The sequence below is a fragment of the Rattus norvegicus genome, chromosome 4, assembly GCF_021556685.1.
Source record: "Rattus norvegicus strain SHRSP/BbbUtx chromosome 4, alternate assembly SHRSP_T2T, whole genome shotgun sequence".
In the NCBI taxonomy this organism is placed as follows: domain Eukaryota; kingdom Metazoa; phylum Chordata; class Mammalia; order Rodentia; family Muridae; genus Rattus; species Rattus norvegicus.
In genome coordinates this window covers 88551554-88568683 of record NC_141537.1, presented here as the reverse complement: position 1 = coordinate 88568683, position 17130 = coordinate 88551554, and the positions used below count along the sequence as shown (strand labels likewise).

Here is a 17130-nt window from a genome sequence, read left to right as displayed (position 1 = left end):
AAAACAATCCTAAACATTTAAGGAGCTGTTGGAGGTCTCCAGTTATACTACAAAGCTATAGCAATAGAAGGAGTATAACATTGGCATAAAAGCAAACACGTTGATTAATGGAATAGAACTGAACACCCAGAAATAAGTCCGCGTGCCTATAGATGTGTGACTTTTGAGAAACAAGATAGAAATACATACTAGAAAATAGAATCTTCAAAAAAAAAATGGTGCTGTTCCAACTAGATGGCTGCACGTTAAAGAATACTATGAGGAATTTTTTTTCTGATTTTGTTGTCTATTTGGTATTCTGTGTACTCTTGTATCTTTTTAACCCGGAGAGGTTGGGCATAGAGGAAGGGACTAGGGGGACATGTGGATCTCCCTGGGATGGGGAAATAGAATGAATTTTATAGGGAGAGGAGGGGAAGGCATGAGAATGGGAGGTTCTGGTGGGAAGGAAGAGAGGAAATGGAATTTAGAGAGGAAATGATGGGAGGGACAGCTAGAATTGAAGTCCATTTGAAGGGCAGTAAGGAAACCTAATGTAGTGGAAATGTCCTAAAATAATATGAAGTTGATCCTAATGAAGTCTCTAAATAATGAGGGAGATGGAACCCCAATTAGCAACCTCCTGTCCCCAAAGGAAGCTTTCAGTCTGGGACTGAGTTTTATCCAATTGAGTTATTGGCTGAAAGGGTCCCTATGAAATCCCCAAACAATCCAGGCTGTTGCCAAGAAAATAGGTTGCCCTCAACAAACTGACAGCAAGTCTTCATTGCTGCAGACGTCACCCACGCAATGCATTGAATGTGAAGAGGCAGTGTGAGTGCCTACATAGGACCTTCACCCCGAGTTCTAATGTCTAGGACCTGAGAAGGGACTCTGCAGGCTGCTAAAAGAGAAAAGTAAACCAAGCCAGCTACAAAACCCTTGATTCACCATCTGTCCTGCTTGCAAAATATGCTAGGGCCATGGTGGTACAACTGTGAAGGAGGAACCAACTGATCTCTGATTTCACTTAAAGCCGACACCATGAGATGTAACCCATACCTGAAACTAACTGCTTAGGTGACCAAGAACAAGAATTTGGAAAACCCAGAGACCTAGGACAAATCCAAATACAAAAACCAAATAAAAAAATAAAAGTAACAATAAAATGACTCAATAATGTTCTGCTAGACTCGTATGTCAGCGCCTTATTCAGCCATCATCAGAGAGGCTTCATCCTGCAGCAGATAGGAACGAATACAGTGACCCACAGCCATTTCACAGCTGCATTTGCTTTCAGAGGGAAGGAGGGAGGGAGAGTGGCAGGAAGGAGAGGGAGGGAGGGAGACAGAGAGAGACAGAGGGAGAGAGAGAATTTAATTCACCTTGGAACACACAGCTCTAAAGGCTTTGTCTCCTTCAAATTCTTCCCTTCAGAGCTCAGCAAACATGGCAAAAGAGGGTTCTTTGGGGGCTCTTTCCTTTTTCTGTTTGCTTGTACAACTCTGATGTGAAGATTTTCATTTCTCCCCAGGTGGACCCTGCCCTTACTCTGCAGTTGGATGCAGTTGGACAACAGTGTCTCCCTTTCAGCTTAGTTGGGGTTCAGTATTACAGCCCCATAGGCTTTCCAGCTTTGGCTTTCTAGGCCACTTTGAAACTTTTTCAAAAGTTCTTTAACAACCCCCTGCCCCGTGCACACTCCATAATCTATTTATTATACATACAAATTTACTATGTGATGCTTAATATGTGATCTGAAAATTAATAATCAGGACTAGAATAAAAGAACTGCCAGTAAGAATTGCCAAGGAAATCAGATTCCCTCGGACGTGGCTGCCACTGAAATTGCTACAATGTGTGAATATTGTCACTTAATAGATATTTCACAGACTTAGCAATTTCCCCAGAGCAGCAAGACTCACAAGTGGCTTACTTACAATGGGGATATTTTCTTCTTCCCTGTCTTCTCAGATATCACTTGAAATTAAGGAAGCTAGTGGAAAAGCTGTTGAAGACATGGGAGGAGCTGGCACTTACTCGAAAGAACTATGACGTAAGGGACTGGGCAGTGCCCTTGGGAGGGGTTAGGGAAGTTAGGTCACTTGCTTTTGAGAACCTATCTGACATACCAGAGCCACAGAGCCACGGTGGCTGGGCATCGCAGGGATGTACTTCACCTGGGCTCCAGGAAGGCGGCAGCCTCGGCGCCTGGAGGCAGGAACTGGTCTTAAGCTCTTGAAGGCGGCCAGCGGGGAACGCCACTCGCTGCTACTGTTCAGCAACCACAGGGTGTACTCCTGCGGGGACAACAGCAGGGGCCAGCTGGGCCAGAAGAGTCCGCAGAGCACCAAAAGGCCAGGTGACTATCAACTCCTGAGCGGGTGCTCAGGACAGGATGTGGGCGCCTCGGGTCTTTGGACCAGAGGATCAGGGATACCGGGTGGCTGGACCAGGGCTGGCTGGACCAGGGATGTCTAGAAGCCGGGAACCATGCTTTAAGCAGCTTACGTCAACTGGCCACCTGTTTCGATTCCCAGAGCTCTAGAGTTGTTTTTGTTTCGGTTTCCAATTCCTCTTCACAGAAACTGGAAACTAAACAGAAACGCGTGCTTTCCTCTGGACAAGAAAAAGGTCCCGCCCTCTCCTTTACCAAGCTAAGCCTGAGAGAACTTTCTGGGGGAAGTCTGTCTTCCAAACTCAGTAGCTTCCAAGCCTCTAACTAGCATAGTAATAATACTCTGGGGCATCTTTTCTCCTAAGTTAAAAAAGTCTAATAGCATTTTGGGGCATTAAAGCTGATGTAGAAACCGTACTGAACAAGCCACCTGTAGGGCCTGGAGAGATGGGTCATTGGTAAAGAGTTCAGTTCCTAACACTTATGTGGCAGTTTACAACTACCTTTAATTCCAGCTCCAAAGGATCCGATGCCTCTATGAGCCAGTACACACATATGCGCGCGTGCATGCGCGAACACACACACACACACACACACACACACAAATAAAATATTTCTCAAAAGAAGCCACCTGTAATCACATCAAAAGGCAGCTCAAAGAACATTGTCGCTCCTCCTTGTCTCATTTTCTGCTTATATTTAATCCTTATAGAAATGTCACTATAAATTACTGTAATTATATCTAAATAAGCTGTGTTTTTACCAACATGTTAGTACACTAGGGTTCTTTATATATGATACTGATTCACTTTTAAGTATAGATCTAACTAAAGTTCTAGCTCGTTTTTCTGTTTTTTTTGTTTTTGTCACTTTATATGCTAAGTGAGTAGTCTACCACTGGACTATTTTACATTCCCATTGACTATATTTTGATTATGTGCATAGAATAATTTGAAGAACTGTGTAGAAAATGAAAAGGATTCTTCTGTCCTTTTAGATTCGGTTTCTGGAAGCTGCAAAGTTAACTGGGGGAAAAAAGAATAGGCAAAAACAAAACAAAACCAAAAAAACCAAAAAACCAAAACCAAAACCAAAACCAAAACCAAAACCAAAACCAAACACAGGAAAACAAACAACTAGAATGGGATTTTATTAGTCTTTTACCTAGAGAGTAATTTATGTGTATACAGGAATTCACAGAAAGTAAATGAAAAGAGGTTCTTAGACTCAGGAACTTGTGTACTGTATTTAACAAAAGAAAAGAGGTTAGATAGAAAATTGTGGGGTACCATCTAAGAAATAATGATAAAGCCCTTGCCAGACATGAATGGGCACCTTTCAGTTTCATTTCCCTAGGCTGTGAACGTCATTTTGAGCTGGGTTTCAGTTTGCTCGTATCGAAACTGAAGATGCTCAAACCTTGCCAGCCATGTTGTGTCCAGGTAGTCCACGTACCACAGCTGCATTTCCACACATGTATAAACATAGTGGGTTTGTGTCCTCACCATGTTTAGTAAGGACTTTAGAATTGATTTAACATTGAGGGAGACAAAGAATCTGGGTAACTTCTCCTCCTCCCCCCTTTTCTTCAAAGACAATTACTGTCTTTAACTCTAGATGTTTATAATCTTACGGGAGGTTTTTGTTTGTTTGTTTTGTTTTTGTTTCTGTTTCCAAAGAACCAATTCAGGCACTAAGTACTGTACACATTGACCTGGTGAGCTGTGGGAAGGAGCACTCAGTGGCTGTCTGCCACCAAGGAAGGGTCTTCACATGGGGAGCCGGTTCTGAAGGGCAGCTGGGGATTGGAGAATTTAAGGAAATAAGCTTCATGCCTACGTAAGTATTTCAATTCACTATATTCTCCAATATTTTTGAGTGCTAGGCACTCAGATGCCAGGACACAAAGACGACTGGCCTCAAGGATGAAAACATGTTGAGAAAAATGGCCAGGAAAGCATGTGTAGAATGAGTTGATGAAATAGAGGGCCACGAAGGAGAGAGTAAGGATGAAATGATATGTGGTTCTTAAGTCCTGATTATACTTATTGTAATATATGTATGTGACTGCACCAGGACTTCTAAATAAATAAATAAATAAATAAATAAATAAATAAATATTATTTTAAGTACTAACTATCAAGATACCAAGGATCCAGAAAGAAATCTTACTTGATTATCTTGTGTCCGACTAAAGCAGAGCTTCTCACATTAACTTACTTTGTATTTTCCCAAATACTCAAGCTCCTATGTGGGAGACTAGCCATTATCATTATGAGGAAAAAGACTAGTGGAACATGCTGTACTCTTCCCCGGAAGCTCTAAAACACCCAGACTTTTACTGAGACATAAACAGGAGAATCAGAAGTTCAAGGTCATTCTGAGTTACATAGAGAGTCAGAATCTAACCAGACCTATGTAAGACCCTTTATTACCCTTAAAAACCCTAAGTCACAAACAAATAGAAACAAACAAAAAACCTCAGCCCACACCTCAGATGCCAGGTGATTTTGGCTGTGTGCTGTGTGTGGAAGTGAAAATATTGGATTAAGGAGTACACAACAGGGACTGATGGTGGTCCTTTTCAGGGAGTCAGGATGCCTTGTCATTTAGTGATGCAATGGTTACATGAATGGCATTGCTCCTGTTCCCAAACACTGCAGCCATTGAAACTCCAGCCATGGGAGCAGCATTAGCAGGGTCAGTGTGGGAAAGAAGACTCTAGTTCATTACAGAGATCTAGGAGATGCAGAAGAGGTGGAGAAACCCAGTGCTTCTGTCTTCACAGAGGAAGAGAGGTGGTCTGCAGTTCTCGGAAGCTGGGCGTGAAACCCTTCCCCTGACTAGCTAAAATCATAAAAAGCAGGAAAAAAACAAAACAAAACAAAACAAACGAACCTGACACTTTGGGATAGTGGTATTCCAGAAGAACAGACTAAAATAGTCCCCTGAGATCTGATGTCTTATCCAAAATACTTTTAAATGACTGTAAGTTCCTTGATGACTCATCCTAAAGAAGGTTCAACAGATTTTTGTGACTTTTTTTTATTATAGGAAAATAAACTCTCTGGCTGGCATAAAAATAATCCAAGTTTCCTGTGGACACTACCACTCTTTGGCATTATCAGAAGGTAAAGAATACTTTGGGGACCTCTCTGTCATAAGGAAATATTTTAAAGTAATGTTGTGGGGGTTTTGATTGGAACTGCACTGAATCTGTTAATTGCTTTTGGTATGATGGTCATATTCAGTGTTATTTCTGCCTGTTCTTGAGCATGGGAGGGGTTTTTATTTTCTAATGTCTCCAAATCTCTTCACTCAGAGATTTTAAGTTTTCATTGCAGAGGTCTTTCACCTCCTTGCTTAGCTTTGTCCTAGATGCGTATTTCCTTTGAGGCTATTGTGAATGGGCGTGGCCACCACTCCTTCCTCGTGTTATTTACCGATGGCCTTTAGAAAGGCTACTCATTTTCACGAGTTGCTTTTTGTATAATGTCATTTTGCTGAAGTTTTTTTTCTAGAAGTTTTCTGACACAGAATTTGGAGTCAGATATGTCTAATATTGTGTCATCTGAAAATAAGGATAATTTTGCTTTCTCATTTTTATTTTTGACTCTTAAATTTCCTCTGTTTCGTTTTGTTCCAGATAGTGCTTGGAGCACTATATTGAAAAAGAGAGGACAGTAGACAGCTTCATGACCTTCCTGGTTTTAATGGGAGTGATTCAAGTTTTTCTCCATTTAGGATAAGGTTTCTCATATATGAATTTTTAATTTTAAAATTAATGTTATTAATTACTAATTTGAGTTATGTTCCCTCTAGTCCTGCTCTCTCTAGAACTTTTATTATGAAAGTACGTTGACTTTTGTTCAAGGCATTTGCATTTATTGAGATATTCATCTTATTTTTAAGTGTATTTATATTAGCTGGAGGCTTTTTATTATGTTTCAATCTCCTCATTTGTTGTGAGTCTGTTTGGTTAATCTCTTCTTGGTTTGACTTTAGTGGTTTGAATGAATCTAAAAATTGGTACATTTCTTTTAGATTTTCCAACTGAATAGAGTACAAGTGTTTTTTAAATAATTCCCCTATAATATTCTCAATTTCTTTGGCGTGTATTGTATTATTTTAATATTAATTTCTGATTCTGTTAATTTGGACCTGTCTTCCTTTCTTTTGATTAATTGGGCTAAGGGTCTGTCAATCTTGTTTATCTGACAAAGAACCAGCACCTAGATTAGTTAATAGTATGCTTCTTTTTGCTCAAGACTGCTGTGGCTTCCCAGGCTCTTCTAGCTTGAAGCATATAGAAAACATAGGTCAAGGACAACTACAAGTATTTAGAGGCAGAAAAGCTGTAAGAACACAGTTGCCTTTGCAAGGGAAAAGAATGGACATTGTTTTGAAGGGGATCTTGAATATGCCTTGTCTTTTGTCCAGAAATTTTAGTCCTATTTTTTCTTTTACTTTGGTTTCATTTTTTTGAAGGCTTATAGAGTTAAGTCCAATACAAAAAAAATAGAATTGTGCATTTGCAACTTTAGAATATTATAGTAGTAACTTAAACCAAACATAAAAAGACAATTACTACCTATCTCACTCACCTATACGGAAAATCAAAGAACACTGGACTTGGAGAAACAGAATAGAGTGGCTATTGCCAGGAACATTCAGGTAGGAGAAAGGAGGAAGTGTTCAAAGGCTACATGAACTCACATATAGGATGAATGGGGTCTGGAAACCATTGTCCCATGATGTGAATATTGTTAATAATAGCATGTTCTTTACTTGATATTTACTAAGAGAGTAGGGCTTTGCTTTGTCTCACTTTCCTGTTTGCTTATTTTCTTGGACCTGGGCAGTCTTTGAACCCAAGACCTTACTTAGCCTGAGCACACTCTAGAGCTCCAGCTCCAGCCCTACAAGTAGTATTTGGAAAAATAAAACAAAACAACAAACCTCCTTGTGAGGAAATTTATTTCACTAATTTTGGCATTTATTTTACAGTGTATATGTATATTAGAATATTACTTCATTATTCCAAATATGTATAATTTTCCTTTGTCAATGATACTTCTGTAAAACCAGTGTGTGTGTGTGTGTGTGTGTGTGTGTGTGTGTGTGTGTGTGTGCGCGCGCGTGGGTAACTGAGGTGATAGATTTTACCATGTTGGGAATCAAATAGGTATACAGTTTTTAAGTGTTCTTCATTTTTTTAGATGGCCAAGTGTTTTCATGGGGAAGTAACAGACAAGGACAACTGGGCCTGGGGAATAATTTATGTTCCCAAGCCAGCCCACAGAAGGTGAAGTCCCTGGAGGGGATCCCACTGGCTCAAGTAGCTGCAGGTGGCACACACAGTTTTGCTCTGTCTCTCATGGGGACTTCATTTGGCTGGGGGAACAACAGATCTGGGCAGCTGGCCCTCAGTGGGAACAGTGCTAAAGGTAAGAAAATAGTTTTGTCCTTATAACAAGTTGTTACTCCTTTGTAGCTGGAAGAGTGGCCTGACACAGCGTACATCACAGTGGTTCCCAAACTCACTCTAGCATTACCTGGAAAGCTGTATCAGCTTCCTCTTGCTTCTGGAATAATATCACAAAATTTAACAACTTACAGCAATGCATTTTTTATGTAGAGTCAGAGGAGTCTGTTACTCCATCTCAGCCAGCAGGGTTGCCTAAAGGTTCTGAATGAGAATCCCCATTTTCTTGTCTTTTCTAGCTTCTATAGGACTCTAGCAGTAATAGGATATTTTCTGTTTCTGCAAAACTTGTGGTTTCAGATGAAATCTTTTAAAAATCATGCTATGATAACTCTGACTCTTTTGTCGCTAGCTTTCTTAAAGGAATAGCATTGGGCCCACCTGGATCATTTAGACTAATCTCTCTCTATTTTAATGTCAACTGGTTAGCGTTTTGAAATTCTAGTGGCTTCCTTATTGGCTGTTTGCCAGGTAACCTTTCATATTTATGAACTCTGGCCCTGGGTTATAAACCATTTGTCTCCATAGGATGCCTTTAAAGTTCTTGATGCCCTTTATTTGCACACTGCTTAGCAACAAAATCATAACATTAATGAAATTTAGAAACTGAGAATGAGAAAGATTATAACTATAAATTTTCTATGTCTTGTTGTGAGATATAGATATGATTTCTCTATTATATTCAATAAAACTTAAAAATACAGTTCAGACAATCCATTAATATTTAGTTTTGTAGAAGAGCGTCTTTTAAATAGTGTAGAGACTTTCCTGTATTTTTCTATATTTTATTAGTTTCTCAAATACACTATGATACATTGATTGGGTAAAATCTAGTGAGAAAGAACTATAATTTAAAGGTGCTTTGACGTATTTAGGAATATTTTATGAGCAGTCTTTGTGTTACTTACATTATGCTGATCTGACCACTAAAAACTGAACAAAAGTTCCCTAAAACTGAACAAGACTAATATAGGTGAAAAATAAAATAATTTTGGATAAATAGAAGTTAGACATATTACTGAAAAGCTATATTTTCCATTTGCTACAATAGTTAAATATATGCAACATAATTGTTCCGAAGACGTGAGATGTAGATAAAAAATTAAAATCAAAAACAACAACAACAAAAAGTTCTTGATGCCCAGGTTAAGCTCCATGCGAATTAGATCAGAATGTCTGTGGATGACAGTCAGGCTTCAGCCATTGTTCTGAATTTCCATGGCATTGTAATATGCAAACTTTGGGAATCGTTGATTAGAGGATTCGTGTTAGAGAAAATGACTAGTTGTGAGTTTAAAAAAAAAAGTCTGGGCAACTGTACCTCTAAAATATAATTCAGTAAGAAGTCTTCTCCAAGAACTCCACTCTCTTCCGTTCATTCTTTACATTTGGCTGTTGCGTATCAGCCGCCACGTGCCAGTACTGCGAAGAGCTCTTACGTCCCACTTAATCCTCTGAAGGTAGGTTCTCTAGTTCTCAGTGTCACTACTACATACATCCAGGCACCTACTATGCATCAGAAGTGTAGAAATTACAAAAGTTATAAAAATATGAAGATAAATTCTGAGATTGTCTCCCCCGCACACTCTAGAGCCTCACTTTGTCGCCTAAGCTGCTCTCGAACCTACGAACCTGTCTCTCAGTCTTTTTTCTCTATTCTAGAAATTCTTCTTTCTTTCAACAGAGCAAATCTACAAGCCTCATTCAATTGGTGCCCTGAAGACTCTCAATGTGGTTTATATTAGCTGTGGTTATGAGCACACTGCAGTGCTTACCGAGGTAATTTGAAATGTGCGTCTCCCGTTCAGACATCGGAGAATTATTAAAAACATATATGTGGTGTTTATTATTGAAAGCAAGTGATCTTACTCTGTCCGGGTTACTGTAACAAAACCCCACCAACTGTGCAGCTTAGAGACACCAGCGGTATGGTTTCTCATAGCTCCAGAGGTTAGGACATCCAAGAGGTGCCAGCAGGTTTATAAGTAACGATGGGTAACTTTCTGATTCCCAGAACAGTTTTGCTCTGTTCTCCCACAGTAGAAGGGGTCAGGGTGTTCTTCTTGAGTTTGCTTTTATAAAGAAAATAAATAACTCCATTTATGAAGGCTTTGTCCTTATGACTTGATCATCTAACAAAGGCCCGATTCCATTTCTTAATAGCGCTATGTTAGAAATTGGGTTTTGTTTTAAAGGTTTATTTTGTGGATAGAAGTGTGTTGTATGCATGTGTGTCTGAGCACCACAGCGAACAGAAAAGGGACCCGAACCTCTGGAACTGGCATTGCAAAGCTGTTAGGCTCCTTATGGGTGTTAGGAACAGACCTTAAGCCATCTGCAGGAGCAACAAGTGTTCTTAACTGGTGAGCAATCTCTACAGACCCCAGAGGTTAGGGTTTGCATAAACAAATCCAAGAAGAACATAAATGCTTAGATATGACACAAAATGAATTTCAATACCTAAACCTACCTATATCTAAGGTGGAAACGGAACTAAATATAAACCAGTAGATGTTTCAAGGCACTGTGATAGAAGCTAATATGGGAGCTAAACTTTTGTGCAGTCGTTCATTGGCAATCAAGATCTACAGAAAATTTTGTTTTATTGTTTTTCAATAGCCCACCCCACAGAACAGAACACACTTTGTTACATCCCTTGATAGGTATAATGACAGCCAATTTTGTTAGTTTTTCTTCTGCCACTTATACTAGCTATCCAATGTATTCGAATGGGATGGATTCTTCTCATTGTCATAAGGAACAGACTTGAGAACAGTTTTTATAATCCGGATGTTTGTTTAAAAACTGAAATCTGAAGGACCAGGGGAGAACATTTACCTGGGTGTTGGAGTTGATTCTCAGCACTAGAAAAAAAATATGCATCAAATAATTTTTAAAATGTATTTTTATTAACTATAATTATTTTCAATAAATAAAACACAATAACACAATACCTTAGTAATGCTAGGTAAGTGCCCCACCACTGAGCTATATTCCTACATCACCAAATTATTTTAATGTTATTATTTTTATTAACTGTTTTAAAACATGACTTAAATTAGGAAACCTCAATTTTTGAATTATATTAATCAATTTTTCGAATTGTATTAATCGTAGTTGTCGAGAGAAAGGTAGACCTCTGTGGGTGTCTGTGTCTCTGTCTATGTCTGTGCATGCATGCATGTGCTTGTGGAGACTGGAGGATAACATTCTGGTATTTGGGTATTGCACCTCAGGAGCCATCTACCTTGTTTTTTGAGGCAGGGTCTCTCTCATTTGCCTGGGGCTCATTGTTAACCCAACAGACCAGGAAGCCCAAGGGATCCTTTATTTCCATATTGCTGGCATTAGGTTTACAAGGGCACATGACAGTGCCTTGCTTTTCATGTGAATGCAGGGCATTGAATTCAACTCCCCATGCTTATGTGACCAACATTTTACCAACTGGGTTATTCCCCACGAGCTTCTAGATTTGTTTTAAAGAATCACCTTTAAATTTTTTTATATTTTTAAATAATTCTTTTTTAAAAAGATTTATTTATTTTTATTTCATATGCATCGGTGTTTTGCTTGCATGTATGTTTGTATGAGGGTGTCAGATCCCCTGGAACTGGAGTTACAGATAGTTATGAGCTGCCATGTGCGTGCTGGGAACGGAACCCTGGATCTCTGGAAGAGCAACCAGTGCTCTTAGATTTTGAGCCCTCTCTCCAGCCCCTAAGAATCATCTTTATAAGAGAGAGTATTTTCAGGAAATACCCAAATAGATAAAGCAGCCATCATAATACTTAAATGTTGGTGTTAGAATTCAAGCAGTTGTCATTGATTAAGTTGTCAACAAACGCCCTTTAAGTATCTAGTTATGTCCTGTGTGTGTGAGTGGGGCACCTGCTCAGAGACAAAGAGGAGGGGGATAGAAGGAAGAACTCTATGAGGGGAGACTGGGAGGAGGGCAACATTTGGGATGAAAATAAATAAAATAATTAATTAACAACAACAACAACAACAACAACAACAACAACAACCCATCTAGTTCTTCTTTTCCTACCCGTATTGGAACACAATTCACAAAATTATAGGTATGCCTGGTATATATAGTATATGTGTGGAAAAGGTATCTTTCTCTTCCTTAAATAATAGAGAGGGACAGGGAGAAGAGGAAGGAGGAGGAGGAGGAGGAAGAGGAGGGGAGGAAGAAGAAGAAGAAGAAGGAGAAGGAGAAGGAGAAGGAGAAGGAGAAGGAGGAGGAGAAGGAGGAGAAGGAGAAGGAGAAGGAGAAAGAGAGAATTATGAGAATATTTAAGAGATACTTAGCATTTTAAATTTTTAAATATGTTTATTTTACTATTTTAACTCTGTCTCTATTTCTCCCCACCCCCATGTGTGTGTGTGTGTGTGTGTGTGTGTGTGTGTGAGTGTGTGTGTGTGAGTGCGAGAGGATTCAGTTTCCCTGGAGCTGGAGTTACAGGTAGTGGTAAGCTACCTGATGTGGATGATGGAATCACACTCTGGTTCTCTGCAAAGCAGTACATGCTCTTAAGTGCTGAGCCATCATTCCCTCCTCTCTCTTAGCAAATTGAAGCATGTGATACACTCTTACCATATTCAAAGTGCATAGTTTTAGAGAGAATTCCATAAATAAATTTGTAAATAATTTTTGGAATAATAATATAAATATTTTGAATAAGCTATGAAAATTTATAAATGTAGAATAGAAATAATTTTAATGTAAATGGTTAGATACATAAATATCCAAAATGCCTTTATAATTAGGTTATCTAAAACCCTGAATATATGCTAATAGTCATCATGTTCTGCATGCATGAGATTAATTAATCTCATCAGCTTATATTAAAAATAATATTTAAATAAATAATTTTGGAATAAATCTATGGAAATGTATAAATCAAATCATAAAGGATACAAAAATTTCCACATATCACTTTCATACTAACATCTTGTGATCATTAACCTTTTAAAACATGAAATTAATCTGGTTCCTTATTTCTTAAACAGGATGGACAAGTGTTTACATTTGGAGGCAGTAGCTCTGAACAGCTACAGCACAGCCCCAGGAGTGGGAGAGGAGGTCCACAACTCATAGAAGGGATTGGCGGCCATGTTTCACAGATAGAATGTGGAAGGTATCAAGCTTTTTTTAAAAGTTTGAACAGGAAGTATTATGTTTATTATTCAGAAACCCAAAATGCATGACTCTGCTTTTAATAAAAATTTTTTCTTTGAAGATTTACCTTTACATTTTAATTTAAAAATTTCATTTCTATTAATTATGTAACAAATAATTGTTAGAAGTTTCCTACATATATACTGTCTTACTCTGAATAGAAAGTAGGAGAGAATTAAACAGCAAAGGTGAGGTTGTTTGCCTGCTTACGTAGATAAAAGTAATTAATCTCATGCATTTAGGACATGGTGATGAGGAGCATCGTAATAGAATAATATTCAGGGTTTTAGATAACCTAATTATGAGGGCATTTTGAGTATTTATGTATCTAGCCCATTGCATTAAAAAAATTAAATTCTTCCACTTAGAATACATAGAATAGAATGTGGGACTCAGAAATCAATTTACATGAATAGGGCTACATAGTATTTGATTGGGGAAACAAAACAAAACAAAACAAATCCCTCCCTATTCAACGAATGGTGCTAGCAAAACTGGGATATCCATTTGAATAAAAGTGAAACTAGATTCATATCTCTTAATTCTGCAAAAGTTAACTCAAAGTTAGCATGGAAAATACTCTGTGAGCTCAAGCATGAGAACCAGAGATCAGATCCCCAGGACCCTGTCAATGGCAGTGGGTGTGGCAGTCCACCTGTACTTCCAGCCTTGGAAGGTGAGGAGCAGGTGCTTCCCCAAGCGACGAGTCATGACTGCAATCTTTGGCTGGTTTCATTAATAGACTGCTGGACGAAGGTTCTTGACATGAGCTCAGGGACCAAGGCTCACACATACATTTGCCCACACTCATGTGTATGCATCCTTACATGCACAGACATTATACATGCATAAACACCATACATACACGGGCATCATACATATACAGATACTTGAAAAAAAAACAACTCAAGTGGGTCAAAACCTTAATTTGAAAGCCAAAGCCCTGAAAATGCTAGAGGGAGGCAGGAGGAAAATCCTTCAAGATGCAGGCAGGCATAGTAGGACTTTTTGAAGGACTCCAGTAGAATAGGAATTGCTCTAAGAATTAACATCAAATTGAATGGAATTTAAAGGCTTAAACAAAGCAAGGAAATCTATCAACTGAGCTAACAGACAGCCTACAGTGGGAGAAAATCCTTGCCAGCTACCTCAGACAGAAGGTTAAGGTCTAGAACATATAAACAAACCCAAACTGCGAATAGACAGGCCATGAATTGAGCAGAAGTGTCACACAATAAACAGCACACATAACCTCAAACATTTTTAGACATGTTTAACATCCCTAGCCTCCAGGGAGATGCATATGGAAACTAATTTGAGATTCTACCTCACTCAGCCAACCCTCATCCATATCAGATCAGCTGTGACCAAGAAAACAAAAAGCAAAAGGAATCCTGGTGAGGGAGAGATAAAGTCAGTGCTGGTGGGGGGAGTGAACTGGTGCGGTCACCATGGAAGTCAGATGAGAGATCCCTTAAGCCCTTTGACTCCACTCTACCACTCCGGGGCATACACCCAAAGGACTTAGATAGCTTACCACAGGGACACATGCATAGTCTTCACAAAAGCCAGGAAATAGACTCAGCCTAGATGTCTCTTGATAGATGAATAGGTCATGAAAAATGATACACATACACAACAGAATTTTCTTCAGCTCTCAAGAAAAAAATGGAATATAAAGTTTCCAGGAAAATGAATAAATCTGGAAATTACTATTTAAGAGCGATGACTCAGACTCAGGAAGACAAATGCATGTTCTGTCTCATGCGGATCTTAGCTTTTACTGTTCATCTGTATGTATACGTGTGGGTGACAGCGTGATAGGTCATGAAACTATAAAGGGGAGCAGAAAAGGAGAAAAGAAGTGTTGAGGAGGGCGGGTAACAGAACACATGACATAGAGGCAGAAAGGATGCCACAGGGTGGAAGGATAAAGGAGCAGGGACACTGAGAGACCTGAGCGGATATGACAGAGGGGATGAATAAAAACAACATTTGACAGCATCAGATGAAGCCTGATATTTTGTATGCTGTTTTAAAATTAAGAATAAATTAATAAAATACATGATATGTAGCATAACTGGTAGAGTGCTTGCCTAACACTCAGAGTCCTGGTGTAGATCCCTTGAACTGGGTAGACTGAGTATGGGGGGCAGTGGTCCCAGGTGTAGTGATGGTGGTGGTGGTGGTGGTGGTGGTGGTGGTGGTGGTGATGGTGGTGGTGGTGGTGGTGATGGTGGTGGTGAGCTATGCCTCTAATCCCAGCACTACGGAGATGACGGCAGAAGTATCAAAAAGTCAAGGTTACCCTTGGCTATGTGGAGAGATGGTGGCAAGCTTAGTCTATATGAGATTCTGTCTCAACACAAAACCAAAAAAGCCACATGATAGGAACCGTAGTGAATCCCCGTCACTAATAGTATCTTTAATATTACTAGTAAGTCAATGCCACCTCTTCAGGGACTGAGGGGTACCTAGTACTCTGCAACACTGATACTGTGAGACAGCTGGCTGCATGGTGAAAGTAAATCTGTCATTTCAGTTTTTAAACTCACGGGTGTCTGATTCCTTGGACTATCATATTATCACTGTATTGTATTTTATATTGTAGTTATCACACCATTGCATATGTCTACACCACTGGTCAGGTGGTATCTTTAGGCCGTGGACCAAGTTGCACAAGCAACGCAACTCATCAGGAGGCTGCTTGCTCTGACGTTACCTGCTTGCTATCTGCCAAGGGTATGAGTACTTCCGCTAGCTTGTGACTGATTGGCTGAAGGAGACATCCCAGTCAGCCTTCTTTCACAGGATCCCACTGAACTCTGATTATGGTTCTTAGCACTTTTATTTTAAACTGCTAATTTTTTCCCCCGGGAGTAATAGGTAATTATGTCTAAATATGTAAGTGATTCAAAACCCATCAAATTAATTAATTATATTAACAACATGATTTGATATATTTAAGCAAACACCTAAGCAAGTCAACCCCAATTCATTATGCAAGGGTCTAGACAACTATAAATGTTTATTGAGTGAGTAAATAACATTTGATCTGGTCAAAATTAATTCTTATGCTATTTGTAGTCAAAATGTAGGAAAGTATAAATTTCTAACAAATGAATAAATTTGACTAAGTAATGTATAGGTTTATTTTTCCCTGGTAAAACTCTGAACATTTATATCTTACTTTTTAGACCTTGTGGATATTGAAGTCAAAGACATTTTTGCTGGAGCACATGCCAACTTTGTGACAACCTGCCGGGTATCAGTATATGTTATTCCTTTTTAGACTTATTTTTCCCTCTAGATTTCAGGAATTCTTTCTTTCTCTGGTGCTGGGGAAGCAAACCCAGAGCCTTGTATGTGCTACAAGCATTTTCTCCTGAGCTGTACTCCTTTCTCTGAACTTCAGACTACTGTTTGAGACAGTACGTTATTCATTTTCAGATCTCTTACTAAAATAATGTGTTCCTCTGATAAAATGGTGGACACTTGTCTCCAAAAATGAACAGAGGGCTGGGGAGGTTGCTCAGTGTGAGATTACTTGCCTTGTATGCAAAAGCAAGAGTCCTGGATTTGGCCCCAACATGGGGATGGCAGGAGAAAGATGTGGGCAATGAAGGGCAACTTAAGACAAAAGAAGAAAGGGGAAATGTGGCAGGGGCGGTGCCAGAGACAGAGGGGAGGAAGAGACACAAAACCAGGCTGCGGAGCACAGTTTGGACAGCAGAGGAAGAACCAAGTAAGAAGGTGTGAAAGAATGGTTTCTGACTTAGGAGCTAGGACATGACTTTTCCAGAGAAGCAATTGTGCAGGAAAGTCAAGACAGACAGAGTTTAATTTAAATAGAGAGCAATAAACTTACCCTGGGGTGGGGTCAGTGCAAGAAGAGGAGTGGAAGTTGAAATGAGGATTTTGACAACTGAGACCTTTTGACAGGGAAGTAAAATTAGAAGATCATCAGAGGGTTTCTCCTGAGTGGCAGAAGAATGTCCCAGAGCAGGAGAGAGAAAACAGAGTCCAATTCTGTATCAGTTCTTTTTCACTGGGGCTATGAAAATACCCTGTGGCCAAAAGCTA

General features: G+C 39.3%; 1 protein-coding gene across 2 annotated transcripts in view; it reads left to right on the top strand.

Annotated features, from left to right (window-relative positions):
* Window positions 1-2082: 2082 nt before the first annotated feature.
* Window positions 2083-17130, top strand: part of Herc6 (HECT and RLD domain containing E3 ubiquitin protein ligase family member 6) — a 42307-nt gene continuing 27259 nt past the window's right edge. Inside the window, 8 exon segments of one of the 2 annotated variants that reach the window (NM_001012474.1) lie at window positions 2108-2341; window positions 4057-4216; window positions 5432-5508; window positions 7597-7824; window positions 9547-9641; window positions 12879-13006; window positions 15659-15789; window positions 16245-16312. In NM_001012474.1, the coding sequence (NP_001012492.1) occupies window positions 2149-2341; window positions 4057-4216; window positions 5432-5508; window positions 7597-7824; window positions 9547-9641; window positions 12879-13006; window positions 15659-15789; window positions 16245-16312 (1080 nt within the window). In that variant the 5' untranslated portion in view covers window positions 2108-2148. 2 annotated transcript variants of the gene reach the window in all.